This window comes from Anomaloglossus baeobatrachus, chromosome 12 (assembly GCF_048569485.1).
Source record: "Anomaloglossus baeobatrachus isolate aAnoBae1 chromosome 12, aAnoBae1.hap1, whole genome shotgun sequence".
Classification (NCBI taxonomy): domain Eukaryota; kingdom Metazoa; phylum Chordata; class Amphibia; order Anura; family Aromobatidae; genus Anomaloglossus; species Anomaloglossus baeobatrachus.
Genome location: NC_134364.1, coordinates 113526802 through 113547127, shown reverse-complemented (window position 1 = coordinate 113547127; position 20326 = coordinate 113526802). Strand labels below are relative to the sequence as shown.

The window sequence follows — 20326 nt, the reverse complement described above, 5'->3', positions numbered from 1 at the left end:
GCCTGTACAAACAGTAATCAGTATGAATGGATTGCTAAGCGCCGTGAAAGCATATGCTAACAACGATTCTGCTTAGTGTTATCTTACCAAACTCTGACTAAAGCGCTGTGCTCAATTGCAATCTGACAGCGCTTAGATCAAGATAACTGGCGCCGTGCAAGTTCGCCTGTATAAACAGTAATTAATTAGTATGAATGGATTTGTAAGCGCCGTGAAAGCATATGCTAATGAATGGATTTGTAAGCGCCGTGAAAGCATATGCTAATGAATGGATTACTAAGCGTTGTGAAAGCATATGCTAATGAATGGATTGATAAGCGCAGTGCAAGCATATGCTAACAACAAATCTGCTTAGTGTTATCTTATAAAACTCTGATTATAACGCTGCTCCATTCTTTGACTAACGCATGCGCAGTAGGAGCTTGGGGCTGTACTGTTCTATGTCATATGACCTAAGCAAGATGGCGGCCGCCATCAGAACGCTCCAGACATATGAAATTCCTCAGCTGTGGTATTGGTGAGTCCTAATGTACTCCCTTTATATAAGGTACACATGGAAGCTTTAACCAGCTTTCTTTCTTCCCCTGAGGAAGCCACCCTTAGAGGCGGCGATACGCGTGGGGTTATCCCTTGGGAAACCCTCTCCTCATGTTACCCTGACTTTGCATGGTGTTTTCTATCTGCTGGTATTATGCTGTCAGTGAGTATAGACTGAGGGTATACATGTATGGTATTAGGTTTGGTGCAGGACTATTCTATTGGCTATTCAGCGTTATACGTTTTTTTTTCTCTTTAAATAGAGTCTTGTAGCCAATTAATGGTCTGTGATCTTAGACCTTAATCTTGATTATTTGGTGCTAACATAGTACCTCGTTCCTTTGTCTTCTGAACAGTGAAACAGCAATGCAAATTAACATCTGTATGGTGCATGAGGAGAGATTGTATTGATGTCTAAAAATTGTATTGATATACTTGGCATTTATTGTATGCATTGTTTCCCAATGGGACAGGTTTTTCTTATGCCATAGGCTTTTTTTAAATGTTTTTATTACCTTCTGTGTGTACTATACCTCTGCTGAGGGCATGTGTTTTCTTGTGTTTTTTTGTATAATAAAGTGAATTTTTCATATGTACCCTAACCTTGTGGTGATCCCGTATTGGTATATTCTTTTCCTTAGTTTATGGTCTCGTTTTTTGTATACCAGGAGATCCCACGGGTAGTGCCCTTCCTTTTCAATTATTGACCTACTCCTTCCCCATGGGCAGAACACTAAACAAACAACACAGGGCCAAACTCCGATGAAACTTTCTTGGGTTCCCAACAGTCAAGAGCATATAGTACATTTGTACCGCCCCGGGGCTCAGCCGGCTGCCGTGCCGCTCGGATCCGTGCTCGTCGGTGGCTCGATCTCCTCACGGACTCGGGGGTCACGTCGCTCTGAAAGGGGGGGGTTGGCACTACACGTAGGAACTTCGGTGGGGAGGTCCACGGCCGGGGCCGCGGTTGTTTGTAGGGGATTTGAGTTTGTGACGCCACCCACGGGTTGTGGTGAATGGATGGACACCACCGCTGCCGTTGACTAGGCTCCCGGGGACGGTTTTCCGAAGCTTGGTGTTGACTTCCTCTGTGGGTAGGGGGAATGATGGTCCCGGGGGCCCGAGGGAGGTGCTGAGGCGGGGGAATGGATGCGTGCTGGGGTGTCGGTGCGGTGCGCGGCCTGAAGGCACTGTTGTACTCACTATTACAAACACGCTAGAGTCTCTGGTAAACCAGACGAGATGGTGAACGGTGCCCGCAGCCGGCTGCAGTTTTCCCCTTATCAGGTTGGTGGTTTCCGCCTTTCTCCTGCACCTTACTTATGGAGAAAACGTCAACTCCTATGTCTAAGCAACGGTAGTCCGCTCCCCGGCTTGGTATGTGCCGGGAGAGCCCTCTTTGCCCGCAGACGCTGGCCCCTCGGGTCTCTGTGCCTGGGCGGTGGCGTTACCCTAATGGTTGGGCTGTAGTCTTCAGTCGGGTCTTAGGTGGGATAGGTCCTTAAGTCCAGTACTCAATCAGTTGATTTGACTCAGCCCAGTTGTTTCTGGGCCTCGTACTGGGTCTGAGTACCCCTCCTGGTGCTCCAGTTTCCAATCGGTTCCCCGATTCGGTACCGGCGGGCCACCACCCGTCCCCGGTCCCTACGGTTCCACTGGCTGTAATCCCAGCTCCTGCAGGCGGCCACCACTGTCTGCCTCCTTGCCAGAGGTGACTGGGCTCCAACCCAGACACCTGGTGTAGACTATGGCAGACCTAGGCACAGGTCTGCCCTTGAATTTCACTCCACTCCACTTCACTGTCCAAGCTCAACTCCACTCTGCTCCCCACGGGGAACTGCACTGTTTTTCCCGCCTCAGGGCCTGTGTACTCCTTGGTGGGCGGAGCCAACCACCTGGCTCCGCCCCCTGGTGTGAACCTCAAACCCGGAGGGTGGTGACAAGGTTTTGTAGTTTGGCTGCTGTCACCTTTCTAAGGTGGGGGGCGTGTGTGTGTATGGGACTACCCGTGACAACCTGGCTAGTCCAGGGCGTCACACATTCCCAGGAAGAACACAAGATGGTACAAGTGATAGAATCTCTCTTTTTGGCTGGCCCACCAGGGCTTAGAAGCTTTGTCACTTCAGGGCATCCAGGGCCAGCTGTTCCAGCCAGCAACACCCCATTTTTGGCAGGCATCCAGTGAAAGGAGATAACCGCAAGCTTAGGAAGCTGACTGAGCACAGTAAGGTATGCAGCCAGGTGACTGGATCGTCCCAACCTGGTTTCCTAAAGCAAATTTGTGGGTTCAGTGTTGGGTAGTGGAGCAGTTCTGTGAACTCCCCCTGGATCCATGGACTATAGGCTGACGTCTTATGAAATGATGATGGTGACAAGAGCAAGGCCCTTTTTATATCCCTCAGTTCCCATTTCAGGGTATTGTGTCTAACAGGATTGGTGGGAGACAGCTGTTACCTTATTGGTTGCTAGTTCAATCCAACTGCATAATTATCCTCTGAATGATGTAGTCTAAGAGGGAGGAGGCAAGCTACCATCAATAGGCATTCAACAAATTAGCAGACAAAAGGGTACTCCGCACAGTCTAACATGAAACAATGGCTAATGTATCTTCATTTACTGAACAAAGAAACAATAAGTCTGGCATAATTAAGAATAAATCACCCCCTGCACAAGTGACCAGATTGAAGCGGAGTCATCACAGTCCTACTGGAGACTAATGTCTAAGCCACGAATTTCTTAGCTATATATCTAGTGTGCAGCTCAGCAGATGGAGGTTTCTAAAATATAAGATACTAATTGATCTGTAGAATTTCCTGACCCATCATGGATGGATAGAGACAGGGACAAGATGGTGGTGAGGATACTATACCTCATCCTAGAGATCCTCCTCCGGCTTACTGGAGAGGACTACACTGTAGGGAAGAAGACCTCTAGTGAGCGCTCTCAGGACCCTGTGTCTGAGGGATGAGGAAGACTCCTAAGCTCAATCAGGGGGCCTCCACCTCGCCCCTTGATAAATGAGGACAACAATGACCAGAAGATCCTAGAACTCACCTACAAGATGATTGAGTTGCTGACTGGACAGGTTCCTATAAGATGTCACTGTCTATTTTTCCATGGAGGAGTGGGAGTATTTAGAAGGACACAGAGATCTGTACAAGGACGTCATGATGGAGGTTCCCCAGTTCCTCACATCACCAGCTCTATCCAGTAAGAGGACAACACCAGAGAGATGTCCCCATCCTCTTCTTCCTCGAGACTGTAAACAAGAAGAATCCAATGTTCCTCAGGATCATCAGGGTGAAGATTTGATCTTTAATAATACTCCAGAGACATATGTGAAGAGTGATGAGCGGAGTAAATAAGAGATTACAACAGATCACCACCCAGGTTTCTACAATTTTCCTGACCCATTGTACAAATTAGCAGACAAATGGGTGCTCCGGACAGTCTAACATGAAACAATGGCTAATGTCTCTTGATACGTTTGGCATAATTAAGAACAGTTCACCCCCACAGAGGTGGTCAGAGTGAAGCTGAACCATCAGAGTCCTATGCTATTGGAGACTAAAGTCTAAGTCCATGAATTTTTTGAGGTGGTGAAAAATGATGAGTTTTCGAATTAAAATCACTCTTTCTTTGGGGATTTCTTTGGGAAGTTTTCCAGTTTTGTTTTTGAAGAATTGTTTTCCTGAATCAGTTTTTGAAGCTTTTTGATTGGAAACAGCATAATTTGGTGCAGATTCTATCAGGAGCCATTTCAAAGAAGTGACATACACTTTTTTCTTTTTTCACCATATGCTTTTCGAAACCTGAAGCAGAAATGAAAATTGATCAAAATATTGAACATATGAACCACAAAGTGGTTTTAGAGCGATTTTTCAACCGCTTTTTGGTGTGGACTCTCTCCAAAAAAGTCAACAATAACCTTAGTGTTCACAAACCTTTATTCATTCTTTCTTAATACCACGGGATCGTATGATTAGCATTAAATGTATGATTCATTTACGGAGCCAATGTTCTGGTCGTTTCCATCAATCCAAAAGGTACTTGCTGGGGAAGGAGTTTGCACCATGAATGCCGGTTTGGGGGCAGGTGCCACTAGAAAATGGTTCTAAAACTCTCCAAATCCCAATAAAATCGCTTCATCTTAGAATTGTTTCGACTAGAGATGAGTCCTGGAATTTTCTACCTTTAGTTTAGTCATTGAAAAAATTTCACTTAAAGACTGATAATCGTATTTCACATTTTTCTTAAGCAGAACTGGCTAAAACCTAAAATCTTTGTATAAAACATGCAATAATTTCGTTTTCGAGCATCAACAGAAAATTCCCGGTGTGCAGCCTTTGTTTGCCTTCAGTTCCAGACAGAATTGTCCCTTTAAACTTCGAGGGAGCCTTTTTTTTTCCAGGGACAAAACTCGACTCCCTAGGAGTCATATTACTCGAATCTAAACCTTGCCTCACAGTTTTCTGTCAGTAAAAGTCATTGTTCTGGGATAGTGCCTGCATTCCAAGCATTCCTGTGACCCCCTACCATGTTTCTCTAGAAATAGCTGGGGACAGTAATTGAAAAGCAATTTTACAAAAAAAAATGTATTAGGACAGGAGACGGAGCGTATAAAAGTGTGGAAAGTCCATTAAACATTGGTATTCACTACTAGCGCATTACAAAGATTAATGAGAGGCCATGGTCATTTCAATAGCTCGGGAAAGCAAAAAATAGATAAAAAGAGCAATAACATGCAGCCACCTGAAAATACGTAAAAAGTAATGTCATCAAAAAATTAGTTTTTTGGACTAAAAAAACAAAATTCAAAAACTTTTGTCAATCTACATTAAAATTCAAAATCTTGTCATTTGCCACAGGAGATTTTTTACTCTCATACTTTAAACATGCCTCCATCACACCCATCCTCAAAAAGCCCTCCCTTGACCCATCCTCTGTGTCAAACTATCGCCCCATATCCCTTCTCCCCTATGCCTCAAATCTACTGGAACAGCATGTCCATCTTGAACTGTCCTCATACCTCCTTGACCGGCTACAATCTGGCTTCCGACCCCATCATTCCACTGAAACTGCCCTGACCAAAGTCACTAACCGCAAAATCCAAGCGACACTACTCTGTCCTCCTCCTCCTGGACCTGTCCTCTGCCTTCTACATTACTCTGTCCTCCTCCTCCTGGACCTGTCCTCTGCCTTCTACACTACTCTGTCCTCCTCCTCCTGGACCTGTCCTCTGCCTTCTACACTACTCTGTCCTCCTCCTCCTGGACCTGTCCTCTGCCTTCTACACTACTCTGTCCTCCTCCTCCTGGACCTGTCCTCTGCCCTCTACACTACTCTGTCCTCCTCCTCCTGGACCTGTCCTCTGCCCTCTACACTACTCTGTCCTCCTCCTCCTGGACCTGTCCTCTGCCCTCTATACTACTCTGTCCTCCTCCTACTGGACCTGTCCTCTGCCTTTGACACAGTAGACCATTCCCTTCTACTGCAGATTCTCTCATCTCTGGGCATCACAGACTTGGCCCTATCTTGGATCTCCTCATACCTAACCGAGCAAACTTTCAGCGTCTCTCATTCTCACACCACTTCCCCATCTCGCCCCCTATCTGTCTGTGTCCCCAAGGTTCAGTTCTTGGACCCCTGCTGTTCTCCATTTACACCTTCGGCCTGGGATAGCTCATAGAGTCCCATGGCTTTCAGTATCATCTCTACGCTGATGACACACCGATCTACCTCTCTGGACCTGACATTACCTCCCTACTAACCAGAATCCCACAATGTCTGTCTATTTCATCGTTTTTCTCTGCTCGATTCCTAAAACTGAACATGGACAAAACAGAATTCATTGTCTTTCCTCCTCCTCACTCAACGTCCCCACCTGACATATCCATCAATGGCTGCGCTTTCTCCCCAGTCCCATGTGCTTGCTGCCTGGGAGTAACTCTAGACTCTGATCTCTCCTTCCAGCCACACATCCAAGCCCTCTCCACCTCCTGCTGCCTCTGACTCAAATACATTTCCCGGATTCGTACATTCCATTCCCAAGAAGCTGCATAAACACTAGTGCATGCCCTTATTGTCTCCCGCCTGGACTATTGCAACCTCCTTCTCTGTGACCTCCCTTCTAACAGTCTTGCACCCCTACAATCTATTCTAAACTATGCTACCCGGCTAATCCACCTGTCCCCCCGCTACTCCCCGACCTCTCCTCTTTGCCAATCCCTTCACTGGCTTCCCATTGCCCAACGACTCCATTTCAAAACCCTAACCATGACCTACAAAGCCATCCACAACCTGTCTCCTCCCTACATCTGTGACCTAGTCTTCCAGTACTTACCTGCACGTAACCTTCGATCCTCACAAGATCTCCTTCTCTACTCCCCTCTCATCTCCTCTTCCCACCATCAGATCCAAGATTTCTCCAGTGCCCCCCCCCCCCATACTCTGGAACTCTCTGCCACAACACATCAGACTCTCGCCTACCTTGACAAGCTTCAAAAGGAACCTGAAGACCCACCTCTTCCAACAAGTCTACAACTTGCCGTAATCCTCAGTCTGATATAGCACCGAACAACTAGCCCTACCCTCACCTACTGTATCCTCACCCGTCCCTTGTAGACTGTCAGCCCTCGCGGGCAGGGACCTCTGTCCTGCTGTACCAGTCTGTGCCTTGTATTGTTCATGATTATTGTAATTGTCCCTATTATGTACACCCCTTTCACATATAAACAGCCATGCAATAAATGGTGCTATAATAATTATTAATAATAATAATAATAATAATACTTCACATGAACATTAGCAGCAATACAATGACTTAGATCCTATCTTTTGTTTTGAAGTGTTTAATGAGTATGTGCAAAGGATATTAGGAAAGGATGAAGAACATTTGAACATTGTGTTATTAGCTCTGTATAGAAGTATTTACTTGTCCTTACACTCCTGCCTCAAAATTCACATGTACATTAGCAGCAATACAATGATTTAGAGTAGACCCTATCTTTTATTTTGAAGTGTCTGAGTACATGCAAAGGTTATTACGAAAGGATGAAGAATATGTAAACATTGTGCTTTTAGCTCTGTATAGAGTTATTTACTTGTCATTACATTCCTGCCTCTGATGATAATGAAACTGTTGTAAACTCTTTCTGAAAGGACATGAAATATATGTCTATAATAGCCTCAGGGTTAAACATCCAGGATTACTAATTTTTCTTCTTTATATACAAATAATGATATAGAAAAAGAAAAAAAAAATGTCACACAGAGATTTTTACAAACTTTGCCAAGTGTCATGGCGACGGCAGGATCTGTTCAGACTACAGATTCTGACACTCCTCTCAATAACTTCTCTGGTGTCTCTAATCAGACTCTGGCGTCGACCCGCAGAGTGGTAGTTCATAGGCAGGCTAGCAAGAGTTAATCTCTGCTGGTCTACTTGTTAGTCTCCTTTGATCACATGTTGTGGGGGAACCAATGTCATTTGCTACCCTCCTATACAGTTAGGTCCAGAAATATTTGGACAGTGACACAAGTTTTGTTATTTTAGCTGTTTACAAAAACATGTTCAGAAATACAATTATATATATAATATGGGCTGAAAGTGCACACTCCCAGCTGCAATATGAGAGTTTTCACATCCAAATCGGAGAAAGGGTTTAGGAATCATAGCTCTGTAATGCATAGCCTCCTCTTTTTCAAGGGACCAAAAGTAATTGGACAAGGGACTCTAAGGGCTGCAATTAACTCTGAAAGCGTGTCCCTCGTTAACCTGTAATCAATGAAGTAGTTAAAAGGTCTGGGGTTGATTACAGGTGTGTGGTTTTGCATTTGGAAGCTGTTGCTGTGACCAGACAACATGCGGTCTAAGGAACTCTCAATTGAGGTGAAGCAGCACATCCTGAGGCTGAAAAAAAAGAAAAAATCCATCAGAGAGATAGCAGACATGCTTGGAGTAGCAAAATCAACAGTCGGGTACATTCTGAGAAAAAAGGAATTGACTGGTGAGCTTGGGAACTCAAAAAGGCCTGGGCGTCCACGGATGACAACAGTGGTGGATGATCGCCGCATACTTTCTTTGGTGAAGAAGAACCCGTTCAGAACATCAACTGAAGTCCAGAACACTCTCAGTGAAGTAGGTGTATCTGTCTCTAAGTCAACAGTAAAGAGAAGACTCCATGAAAGTAAATACAAAGGGTTCACATCTAGATGCAAACCATTCATCAATTCCAAAAATAGACAGGCCAGAGTTAAATTTGCTGAAAAACACCTCATGAAGCCAGCTCAGTTCTGGAAAAGTATTCTATGGACAGATGAGACAAAGATCAACCTGTACCAGAATGATGGGAAGAAAAAAAGTTTGGAGAAGAAAGGGAACGGCACATGATCCAAGGCACACCACATCCTCTGTAAAACATGGTGGAGGCAACGTGATGGCATGGGCATGCATGGCTTTCAATGGCACTGGGTCACTTGTGTTTATTGATGACATAACAGCAGACAAGAGTAGCCGGATGAATTCTGAAGTGTACCGGGATATACTTTCAGCCCAGATTCAGCCAAATGCCGCAAAGTTGATCGGACGGCGCTTCATAGTACAGATGGACAATGACCCCAAGCATACAGCCAAAGCTACCCAGGAGTTCATGAGTGCAAAAAAGTGGAACATTCTGCAATGGCCAAGTCAATCACCAGATCTTAACCCAATTGAGCATGCATTTCACTTGCTCAAATCCAGACTTAAGACGGAAAGACCCACAAACAAGCAAGACCTGAAGGCTGCGGCTGTAAAGGCCTGGCAAAGCATTAAGAAGGAGGAAACCCAGCGTTTGGTGATGTCCATGGGTTCCAGACTTAAGGCAGTGATTGCCTCCAAAGGATTCGCAACAAAATATTGAAACTAAAATTTTTTTTTGGGTTTAGTTTATTTGTCCAATTACTTTTGACCTCCTAAAATGTGGAATGTTTGTAAAGAAATGTGACAATTCCTACAATTTCTATCAGATATTTTTGTTCAAACCTTCAAATTAATCGTTACAATCTGCACTTGAATTCTGTTGTAGAGGTTTCATTTCAAATCCAATGTGGTGGCATGCAGAGCCCAACTCGCCAAAATTGTGTCACTGTCCAAATATTTCTGGACCTAACTGTATATACCGTACTTCTTTTTATGCCAGCTATAGTTTATCTTAGCTGGTCTGGTGAGGTGTTATGATCCAGACTATCTGATGATTGTAGTTCTTGTTGCTCAGTGCAGTTGTGAAGTTGATCCTTGTTATTCTTATTATTATTTATTTTTATAGCGCCATTTATTCCATGGCGCTTTACAAGTGAAAGAGGGTATACGTACAACAATCATTAACAGTACAAGACAGACTGGTATAGGAGGAGAGAGGACCCTGCCCGCGAGGGCTCACAGTCTACAGGAGGAGAGAGGACCCTGCCCGCGAGGGCTCACAGTCTACAGGGAATGGGTAAGGATACAGGAGGAGAGAGGACCCTGCCCGCGAGGGCTCACAGTCTACAGGGAATGGGTGGTGGTACAATAGGTGAGGACAGAGCTGGTTGCGCAGTGGTCTACTGGACAGAGGGCTATTGTAGGTTGTAGGCTTGTTGGAAGAGGTGGGTCTTGAGGTTCCTCTTGAAGCTTTCCACGGTAGTGGAGAGTCTGATGTGCTGAGGTAGAGTGTTCCAGAGTATGGGGGATGCACGGGAGAAATCTTGTACGCGATTGTGGGAAGAGGAGATAAGAGAGGAGCAGAGAAGGAGATCTTGTGAGGATCTGAGGTTGCATGCAGGTAGGTACCGGGAGACTAGGTCACAGATGTAGGGGGGAGACAGGTTGTGGATGGCTTTGTATGTCATGGTTAATGTTTTGAACTGGAGTCGTTGGGCAATGGGAAGCCAGTGAAGGGATTGGCAGAGTGGCGAGGCTGGGGAGTAGCGAGGGGAGAGGTGGATTAAGCGGGCCGCAGAGTTTAGGATAGATTGGTGGGGTGCAAGAGTGTTGGAAGGGAGGCCAGAGAGCAGGAGGTTGCAGTAGTTGAGGCGGGAGATGATGAGGGCATGCACTAATGTTTTTGCAGATTCTTGGTTAAGGAAAGCACAGATCCAGGAGATGTTTTTGAGTTGTAATCGGCATGAGTTGAAGAGGGCTTGGATGTGTGGCTTGAAGGATAGAGCAGAGTCGAGGGTTACTCCAAGGCAACGAGCTTGTGAGACTGGGGTGAGTTGTTGCCTTTTGTTGCTACCTTCCTGCTCTTGCTTTTTCTCCTGAGTCCGTCACTTGTCTATTCCTGTGTGTATGCAGTGTGTATGAGTTTTGGGTATCTGTGTTTCCATCTCACTCCTGCCCCTTCCTTCCCTGGTGGGAGGGGGGGAATGAGATTAGTTCTGGTCAGGAGAACAGCCAGGCATTGGACTCGGGCATCTCCATCATCAGGAGTAACCTTGAGCTTAGTGATTGCCTAGGGTCCCCTAGCACAAAGGACAGTATAGGAGCTCTCTGTCCCTCAATATCTTAGTCACAAGTTGACAAAACTTTTATCTAAATAATAGGGCATTTTCTGGTGCCACACTTCCTTTTAATACAATGCTTTACTAATTAAAGAGATGGTTAATTTGGAGCCACCTTAAAAGGCATATGTCAGTAAATAGAGCCATATTTTCGGATATTCTAACAATTGCAAGCCCAAGAACGAAATAACCCTCCATAGGATCCTATAGTGGCCCAGACTCTGATGCAGTGAGACTTCAATGATCATGAAGAAGACAACCACATTTGGAGCTGAGTTTGCAGGTGTTCTCCTCCATTTTGGCCAACACCAATGAGTGGTGCGAAAGCCCAGGGGCACCATTTTCTGAAACTACTAATCAAGCTCATTCAGATAAAGTGGCATAAAGCAATGTCAGACGTTGGGCTGAACAATGAGTTGGAGAACTAAAGAAAGTTTAAAGTTTACTTACATTTTAAAATATATTTTTTTTTTGTACATTTCTTGTGTTCCTAAGGAAATTCGTCCTGGACAATTGATTCCAGTATACATCTACTTACTGTTAAAAAGGTTGTCCTGTGAACAAAGTACATTTTATTAATAGATTTCAGAATAAAAATAAATTTCAGAAATTATTTCTGTGAGGTAAAACATTTTTTCTGTGAGGTAAAACATTGTGTTCAAACAGGCAGGGAAATGTTTTACTTCACAAAAAGCAGCAACAGCAATCCCATGCTGTCCTGTCTGTATACTCCCTTTTACGTATTCTCTGGCCAGAAGTTGAGATAAGGTATAACTTGCAATTTTTGAAAGATTTTGGGTCCAAATCCCCAATACTATTGCATTTGGCAGGAAAAAAGCTCAAAATATCACATTGATCAACCACTACACATCCATTCCCAATGGCGCTTTAGGAGAAAACGGAGTACACAGTTCCAATTTTTTATTGAGAATGAATGGAGCAATGGATTCATGTGTGCGCATTGCCGCTTGTTCTATAAGAGATAATTGTGCCCCGTCTGGTGATCATTTGGGACTCCCAATCTAAAATGCCCATTTAAATTCTCAAGGATGTCTTGTGTTTACTTGTAACACATCCGGATGATCTTACATGAGGATTAAGGGGCACCTAACAAAGTCGCCAGTACCTGTCGCGGGCGGGGTGGAGGGTGTCAACACTGCGCTCACCCCACTGCTCGGGTCCGGCTGTTGCTGCTCTGTGGTGGCTCGAGCGGTGGGCCGGATCCCGGGGGTCTCGAGCGGCGCTCCTCGCCCGTGAGTGAAAGGGGGGGAATTGATTTGTTGGTGGGGGATTGGATTAAAGTCCGTGACGCCACCCACGGTTGTGGTGATTGTGTGGACACCACCGCTGCTCTGTCTGGGGATCCCGGGAGTGGTGGTATGGAGCAGCTAGTTGTTGATTTGCCCCTCCGTGGGTAGGGGGTTTGGTGGTCCCGGGGCCCGGTGAGGGGGTTGGGATGGTGGACAGGCGGGTTATGGGGCCTGTGGAGGTGCAGGGACGCATGGGCAGCGCTGTGCCGCACGGCACTCACTCAGCCCAAGGATGATGACACAGCTCACGGTAAACAAACGGCTGGTTGGATGGTTCCCTCGGACGGCTGCGGTGCTGATGTTCCCTGCAGTTAACGGTGACAGTCTCTTCCCTGCACCTAAGTTCAATGTTGGTAGCGATGGATTCCCACCGGTAACCCGCTCCCCGATTTGGATATGGGCCGGAGGAGCCTCACTCTTGCCCGCAGGCGCTGGCCCTGGGAAACTGGTGCCTTGGCGGTGGCGGTGTCTCCCCTTCACGGTTGGACGGTTGCCTTCACTCGGGACTTTGCTGCTGGGAGACCCGGAGGTCCCCTTCACTGACGGATTTGGCAAATTCGGCGACTCCTAGCCTTGCCGGGATCCGAAAGGCCCCTGCCACTGGTGCTGACTGTTCTTTGTATACCGCTCCGGTACCGCCGGGTCACCACCCGTCCACGGTCCTTTCGGCAACCTCCGAGCAGTCTCTCCTGCAGACGGTCACCGCCGTCTGTCAACCTTGCTGTCTCAGTCCGGGGCACACACCCGGACCAATTTCAGGCTTCTTGCTGTCACTTTTCTCCTGCTACTTCTTCCTTCTCTCACTACAACTCCACTGTTTACTCCTCACACTTTCAACTCTCACTCTAGACTGCCTGGTTTTCCCGCCTCCAGGGCTGTGAACTCCTTGATGGGTGGAGACCAACCACCTTGCTCCACCCCCTGGTGTGATCATCAGCCCCTGGAGGAAGGCAACAAGGGTTTCTGGTCTGACCTTGGTGTTCCTGCAGGGAATGTGGGGTGTGTGTGGTGTTGTGACCTGTGACCCCTGGCTTGCCCAGGGCGTCACATTCCCCCTTAGCAAAACGCAGACCGTCCTCGGGCTGCCCGTCCAACACCGGTTTTATTTTCCTTTTTTTTTTTTTCTGAAAAAGATAAAAACACAATACATGTAGAATAACATCATCCCACAACGGGAGGCACTTTGCTTAAACGTTACGGTACATTAAAACGGTTGCTGCTGCCGCTCTCTCCCACCCAAGTAACCTGGCCCTGATGCTGCCTCTAAGAAACAGGCAGCACTCCTTGACCCCAGTCCTGAACCAAGTTACCCGAGCGGTATCTGTCTTTCCCCTCCAGAGGGTAGCCACCGGTTCCTGTGGTGGCTGGGCCCCAGCCTGCTCTACTGCGGGCCCTCCCTCCAACCTGCCTCTCCGGAGGCGGTAACGGTTAGCTGCAACAAAACATTTTTATTTACAAGCCACTTAACGTTTGTGGTTGCCCTGCAAGTTCACGAGCTTGTCCATAGAGAGTTCCCTATGCAACTTTTTAAAGGGTCCCTACGGGGACAACGATGTCGGCAACGGCCGGTTTTCCAAATCACGGGTAGACAATCAGCTGAGGCTTCGGTTGATTACTTTCATTTTCATTTTTCAAAACTTTTAAACAAACACAGTGCTGGTCCCAACGGGGACAACTGCAGCGGGACTCCGCTGCCCTGGAAGCGGCTACCACCGCAGGGGGTCGGCCCACTCAGGGACCGAGCAGTACATGGGGTTCTCCCTCCATTGGTAGTTCAACCCCGAACCACTGACAGCCGTTGGGAACGGCGGCGGAAGCAGCGCACTGGGGACCTGCTCCTCCATCAACGACACTCTCTCCGGACCCCCGGTCGCGGTGCTGATATCCGTCTCCCACTCAATCAGGGCAGGTTCCGGGGTTTGGGTGGACTGATCGCGACGCGGTACGGCTGCAGCGGCCCCTTGCTCACGGGCGCCCACTACGGCAACCATGCTGCGCATCTCTGCTTTCCAATCCATCAACTGCTGCAGGCTCTGCGCCCTCACCTTCACGCAGAACCGGCCCAATTCCCGCTCCAGCCACGCAGCGGTCCCGGCGGGGAGCTCACCCGGGCCACAGTCCTCAAAAGCTACTCCGCCTCGTTTCCCCCAGAGCTTGGGTACTCCTGTGGCGGGTATTCCCGCACTCCAATTCGAGGACGCCGCCATTTCTCCATCCGCGTCCCCCTTAGCCTTTTTCCGGCCCCTCCTCTATCGGGGCGGGGTTTTGGCCTTCGCGCCTCTGCTACTCGAGAAGACGCTCGAGCGGGAACTCTTCGCGCCAAAGATGGCGGCTTCTGAAATTTTCCAGCCGGACACCTCCGGCGGTCACAAGGCGCACCTCTACCCAACCGCAGAGCGGTAAGATCCTGTTCTTGACGCCAAGTTGTCGTGGGCGGGGAGGAGGGTGTCAACACTACGCTCACCCCACTGCTCGGGTCCGGCTGCTGCTGCTCTGTGGTGGCTCGAGCGGTGGGCCGGATCCCGGGGGTCTCGAGCGGCGCTCCTCGCCCGTGAGTGAAAGGGGGGGAATTGATTTGTTGGTGGGGGATTGGATTAAAGTCCGTGATGCCACCCACGGTTGTGGTGATTGTGTGGACACCACCGCTGCTCTGTCTGGGGATCCCGGGAGTGGTGGTATGGAGCAGCTAGTTGTTGATTTGCCCCTCCGTGGGTAGGGGGTTTGGTGGTCCCGGGGCCCGGTGATGGGGTTGGGATGGTGGACAGGCGGGTTATGGGGCCTGTGGAGATGCAGGGACGCAGGGGCAGCGCTGTGCCGCACGGCACTGAGGTACTCACTCAGCCCAAGGATGATGACACAGCTCACGGTAAACAAACGGCTGGTTGGACGGGTCCTCGGACGGCTGCGGTGCTGATGTTCCCTGCAGTTAACGGTGACAGTCTCTTCCCTGCACCTAAGTTCAATGTTGGTAGCGATGGATTCCCACCGGTAACCCGCTCTCCGACTTGGATATGGAACGGAGGAGCCCCACTCTTGCCCGCAGGCGCTGGCCCTGGGAAACTGGTGCCTTGGCGGTGGCGGTGTCTCCCGTTCACGGTTGGACGGTTGCCTTCACTCGGGACTTTGCTGCTGGGAGACCCGGTGGTCCCCTTCACTGACGGATTTGGCAAATTCGGCAACTCCTAGCCTTGCCGGGATTTGAAAGGCCCCTGCCACTGGTGCTGACTGTTCTTTGTATACCGCTCCGGTACGGCCGGGTCACCACCCGTCCACGGTCCTTTCGGCAACCTCCGAGCAGTCTCTCCTGCAGACGGTCACCGCCGTCTGTCAACCTTGCTGTCTCAGTCCGGGGCACACACCCGGACCAACTTCAGGCTTCTTGCTGTCCCTTTTCTCCTGCTACTTCTTCCTTCTCTCACTACAACTCCACTGTTTACTCCTCACACTTTCAACTCTCACTCTAGACTGCCTGGTTTTCCCTCCTCCAGGGCTGTGAACTCCTTGATGGGTGGAGACCAACCGCCTGGCTCCACCCCCTGGTGTGGACATCAGCCCCTGGAGGAAGGCAACAAGGGTTTCTGGTCTGACCTTGGTGTTCCTGCAGGGAATGTTGGGTGTGTGTGGTGTTGTGACCTGTGACCCCTGGCTTGCCCAGGACGTCACATACCAAATTTATAGATACACCTCGGATGCCTAGAGGAATAAAATGTTCCTTATAGCCTAGCCATTGTGAGAGAAAAGATTCCATGTTGTTTTCATTGTGTCCATCTTGTCTTATAACTAATGATGTTATAGGGTTCAGCCAACACTGATGGGCGAGGAAGCTTCATATTTCCATTCACACCCCTACTGCACTTATTGCTTCATAGTTCAGAGGGGACATTTCCTTTGTCTGTGACCCTATATAAACTGGTCACAGGTACTAATAAAGGAGTATTCTTTGAGTACACCATAATAAGTGTGTGTGCTGTATTGATTTCCCGAGCATTCGTAAAACAAATCTTATCAAGAGGCATAGAAGGAGTGTATTTCACTCACCGTAGGAAATAAATTAAAAAAATAATGACGTGGGGTCCGGCTATTTTTGAGAAAGGGAGAATGTGTGAGAGGGAAGAGAGAAGAGAAAGAGAGAGGGAGAAAGACAGACAGAGAAAGAGGGAGAGTGAGTGAGAGACAAAGAGAGATTGGGAGAGTGGGAAAGAGGGTGAGTGGGAGAGAGAGAAGAGAAAAGGAGAGAGAGAGAGACCGAGAAAGAGGGAGAGTGAGTGAGAGACAAAGAGAGATTGGGAGAGTGGGAAACAGGGTGAGTGGGAGAGAGAGAAGAGAAAAGGAGAGAGAGAGACCGAGAAAGAGGGAGAGTGAGTGAGAGACAGAGAGATTGTAAGAGTGGGAAAGAGGGAGAGTGGGAGAGTAGGAGAGTGGGAGAGAGAGAAGAGAAAGAGAGAGGGAGAGAGACAGCAAAAGAGGGGGAGAGAGTGAGACAGAGAGACAGATTGGGAGAGTGGAAAAGATGGAGAGTGGGAGAGAGAGAAGAGAGGGAGAGAGGGAGAGTAGGAGAGTGGGAGAGAGAGAAGAGAGGGAGAGGAGGAGAGAGACAGAGTGGGGTAGTGGTAGTGAGGAAGAGCAGGAGAGGGGGAGCGTAGGAGAGAGAAGATAGGGAGAGTGGGAGAGAGGGAGAGTGGGAGAGAGAGAAGAGAGGGAGAGTGGGTGAGAGACAGAGATTGGGAGAGTGGGAGAGAGGGAGAGTGGGACAGTGGGAGAGAGGGAGAGTGGGAGAGAGGGAGAGTGGGACAGTGGGAGAGTGGTAGAGAAGGAGAGTGGGAGAGAGGGAGAGTGGGAGAGAGGTAGAGAGGGAGAATGGGAGAGGAGGGAGTGGGAGAGAGAGACTCTACTATACTATACACTATACTAAGTGTGTGTGTTGTATTGATTTATGGAGCACTTGAAAAAGAAATCTTATTAATTTGGAGTTCAAGAGGCAAAGCAGGAGTGTATTTCACTCACACCATTACTAAATAACTACCAGAAACATGTGGTGTATAAAGGTATTGCACAAAGACAACTACAAGTGGGAAAGACCCTAAGGAGCCACTATCCATTCCTACCGATGTGTCCCAAGTCATGGACCTCATGGAAACTCCGAACCTAAAGGCTGAAATGGATTATAAAACTACATGTTGCCCATAATTTGTCTAATTGTACCTGAAGTTTTAGGTTTTTGACCTATATTGGTCAAAAACTGGGCAAATTCAAAAATTTGAAAGCTGGTCCACTTATCATTTTCACAAAACAATGTGTCCAAGAATTGGACTATACTCAGGAAAATTGTCTATTTTACTTTGCTGATTTAAATGCTATAATTTGTAGAATAATCATCATAGTCCATCTATCTCGTCATGGTTTGGGGAGCTCTGAACTTTTTTGCTCGTAAAGATACACAGACTAAAAAAAGCAGAAGAAGGCTAAGAAATCCCTGTCATTACCTTCCTAGCTTTTCAATAACACATTCCTCTGATGACGCCCTCCCCCCATGAGGCCAGCCATTCATATTGGGTCTTTGTCTTTCTAACCGGTAAATTCTAGATATCAGGCATGGCTTCTTTGTGTAGCTACCAGCTAGTATATTATGTTTCCCGGGAATACGGGCAGGAAAAAATGTGGAACCTGCATAGATATCTATCCTGCAGCTTTTCATCAAGACTATAAAAGTAATGTAATATCTTCAAGAAACCGGTACTGAAAAAAATGTGATAAATATAGTAGGGTCAATTTAAAAAGTTTGACAGAATGACTGCCCAATGGATACAAAAGGTTTACACACCCCTGTTAAAATACCAAATTTATGTCAAGAAGAATCATTTCAGAACTTTTTCCAACTTTAATATCCTATTCACTAAAAAATATACATTGAAATCTTTTCGGATGGAAAAAGCAAACAACTAAAATAAAGTGGTTGCATAAATATTCACACCCGTAACCTAATACTTTTTTTAAAATATCCTTTGAATTTAGGACTTTTTAGGTAGGAGTCTATCAGCATGGCAATCTTTGCCCCCTCTTCCTTGTAGTATCGCACAAATCTTTCAGTTTAGGAGGGCATCTTTTGTGTACAGCGCCCTCTTTAGGTCATCCCACAGATTTTCACTTGGATTCAGGGCTGGGCTACATTTTTGATCTTCTGGAGAAGCCATTTTTTTGTTGATTTGGAGGTTGCTTAAGGGTCAATGTCATATTGAAAGTGAAATTCCACTTCATCTTTAGCTTTGTAGCAGGGTCGTGAAGCTTTTGTGGCAAAATATACTGATATTTGGAACTATTCAAAATTGCCTCCACCGTGATCTAAGTCCCAGTTCCATCAGCCCAAAACATAATGCATCCTCCACCATGCTTCACTGTGGGTATGTTGTTTTTTGGTAATGTGCAGTGTTGGATTTGCACCAAACATACCTTTTGGAACTATGGCCAAATGGTTCAATTTTGGTCTCATCAGACATTATATTTTCCCATATGCTTTTGACAGACTTGATGCAGATTTTGGCAAAACATAACAGGGCTTAAATATTTGTATTTGTAAGAAAAGGCTTCTAACTTGCCACGCTACCCCACAAGGCAGATATATGAAGAATATGAGAGATTGCTTCCACTTGCCAGGCACAACCAGCACTTGCTGGAGATTCCTGCAGCTCCTTTAATGTTGCTGTAGACTCCTTGGCAGCCTCCTGGACCAATCTTCTTCTTGTCTTTTCAGCAATTTTTGAGGGACGTCTAGTTCTAGGTAATATCTCTATTGGGCCAAATTTAAATCACTTCTTAAAGGTGTTTTAACAGTGTTCCTTGGTGTATCAAATGCATTTGGAAAAAAAATTGTTCCCTTCTCCTGACTGATATCTTTCAACAGCGAGATCCTTTTGTTGTGTTGTCAGCTGTTTATAACATGTCTTTCCTGGAAACTAAGAAAATGTCTGGAAAATTCTACTAAAAGAGGTAAACTGTAAATGAGGTTGATCAGAATTACTATAGAACATGGCAGCTGTATAATACTCACTACTAAATATGATTGGATAATTCTGTGACCACAACCACATATCCAATAATAACAAGGTGTTCACACTTATGCAACCACATTATTTTAGTTTTAGTATTTTTATTTACCCTCTCACAATTATTTCAGTTTCTTTTTCAATGGAGTTGTTCAGATTAAAAGATGCAAAAGGTTCTTCTTCGTATGATTTTTTTTTACTTAACACAAATCTGGCATGTTAACATGGGATGTGTAGACTTTCTTTATCTACTGTAAGTTACCAATGTAATAAGGTGATATCCTCTCTACAGAGATGTTTTAAAGCACCTTTAAAAATGTGGGGGTTAAGTTTTAATAGGATTTTCTGGGGTAGTGCATTCCAGAAAACTGGTGCAGCACAAGAGAAGTCTTGGAGACAGAAGTGGGAGATTCAGATTATTGAAGATGTTAGTTGTAGATCAGTTACTAAATGAAGAGAATCAGTAGAGGAAGAAAACATCCAGCGGACAGAAGGCAGGGATAAGTAAAAATCCGTCTTTATTTAATTCATTAAAACTTGCCGCTATGGTATTGGCACCCACAAATAACACGGCTTAAACGATCCAATGCGTTTCGACAAAAAGTAGTTACTGTATGTCTTATTCATGGATAACAGAGAGGAAAGAAGAGATGTTTGGTGGTGTAGAGCTGTGCTTAGTGAGTGAGAGAGAAGTTTATATTGTGTTCTTAAGCAGATGGATAACCAGTGCAATGACTGGCGCAGGGCACTGGTATCAGTGTAGTTGCTGCACACAAATATGACCCTGGCTGCTGCATTCAGGATTGATTTGAGAAGTGATAATTTAGTAAGAGGGAAGCCTGTTACATCTCGTGGCTCTCCTGAGGCAAGGACTGAGGCAGTCTCCCATTCCTTGCCTGCCACGAGCGCTCCTGCTCA

At 46.7% G+C, this 20326-nt stretch overlaps 1 protein-coding gene across 1 annotated transcript in view; it reads left to right on the top strand.

Moving 5' to 3' along the window:
- Positions 1 to 450: 450 nt before the first annotated feature.
- ATP6V1D (ATPase H+ transporting V1 subunit D) overlaps positions 451 to 20326 on the top strand; it is a 201992-nt gene continuing 182116 nt past the window's right edge. The window contains exon 1 of the mRNA XM_075329923.1: positions 451 to 517. Within this exon, the coding sequence (XP_075186038.1) occupies positions 462 to 517 (56 nt within the window). The 5' untranslated portion in view covers positions 451 to 461. The remainder of the gene's footprint in view (positions 518 to 20326) is intronic.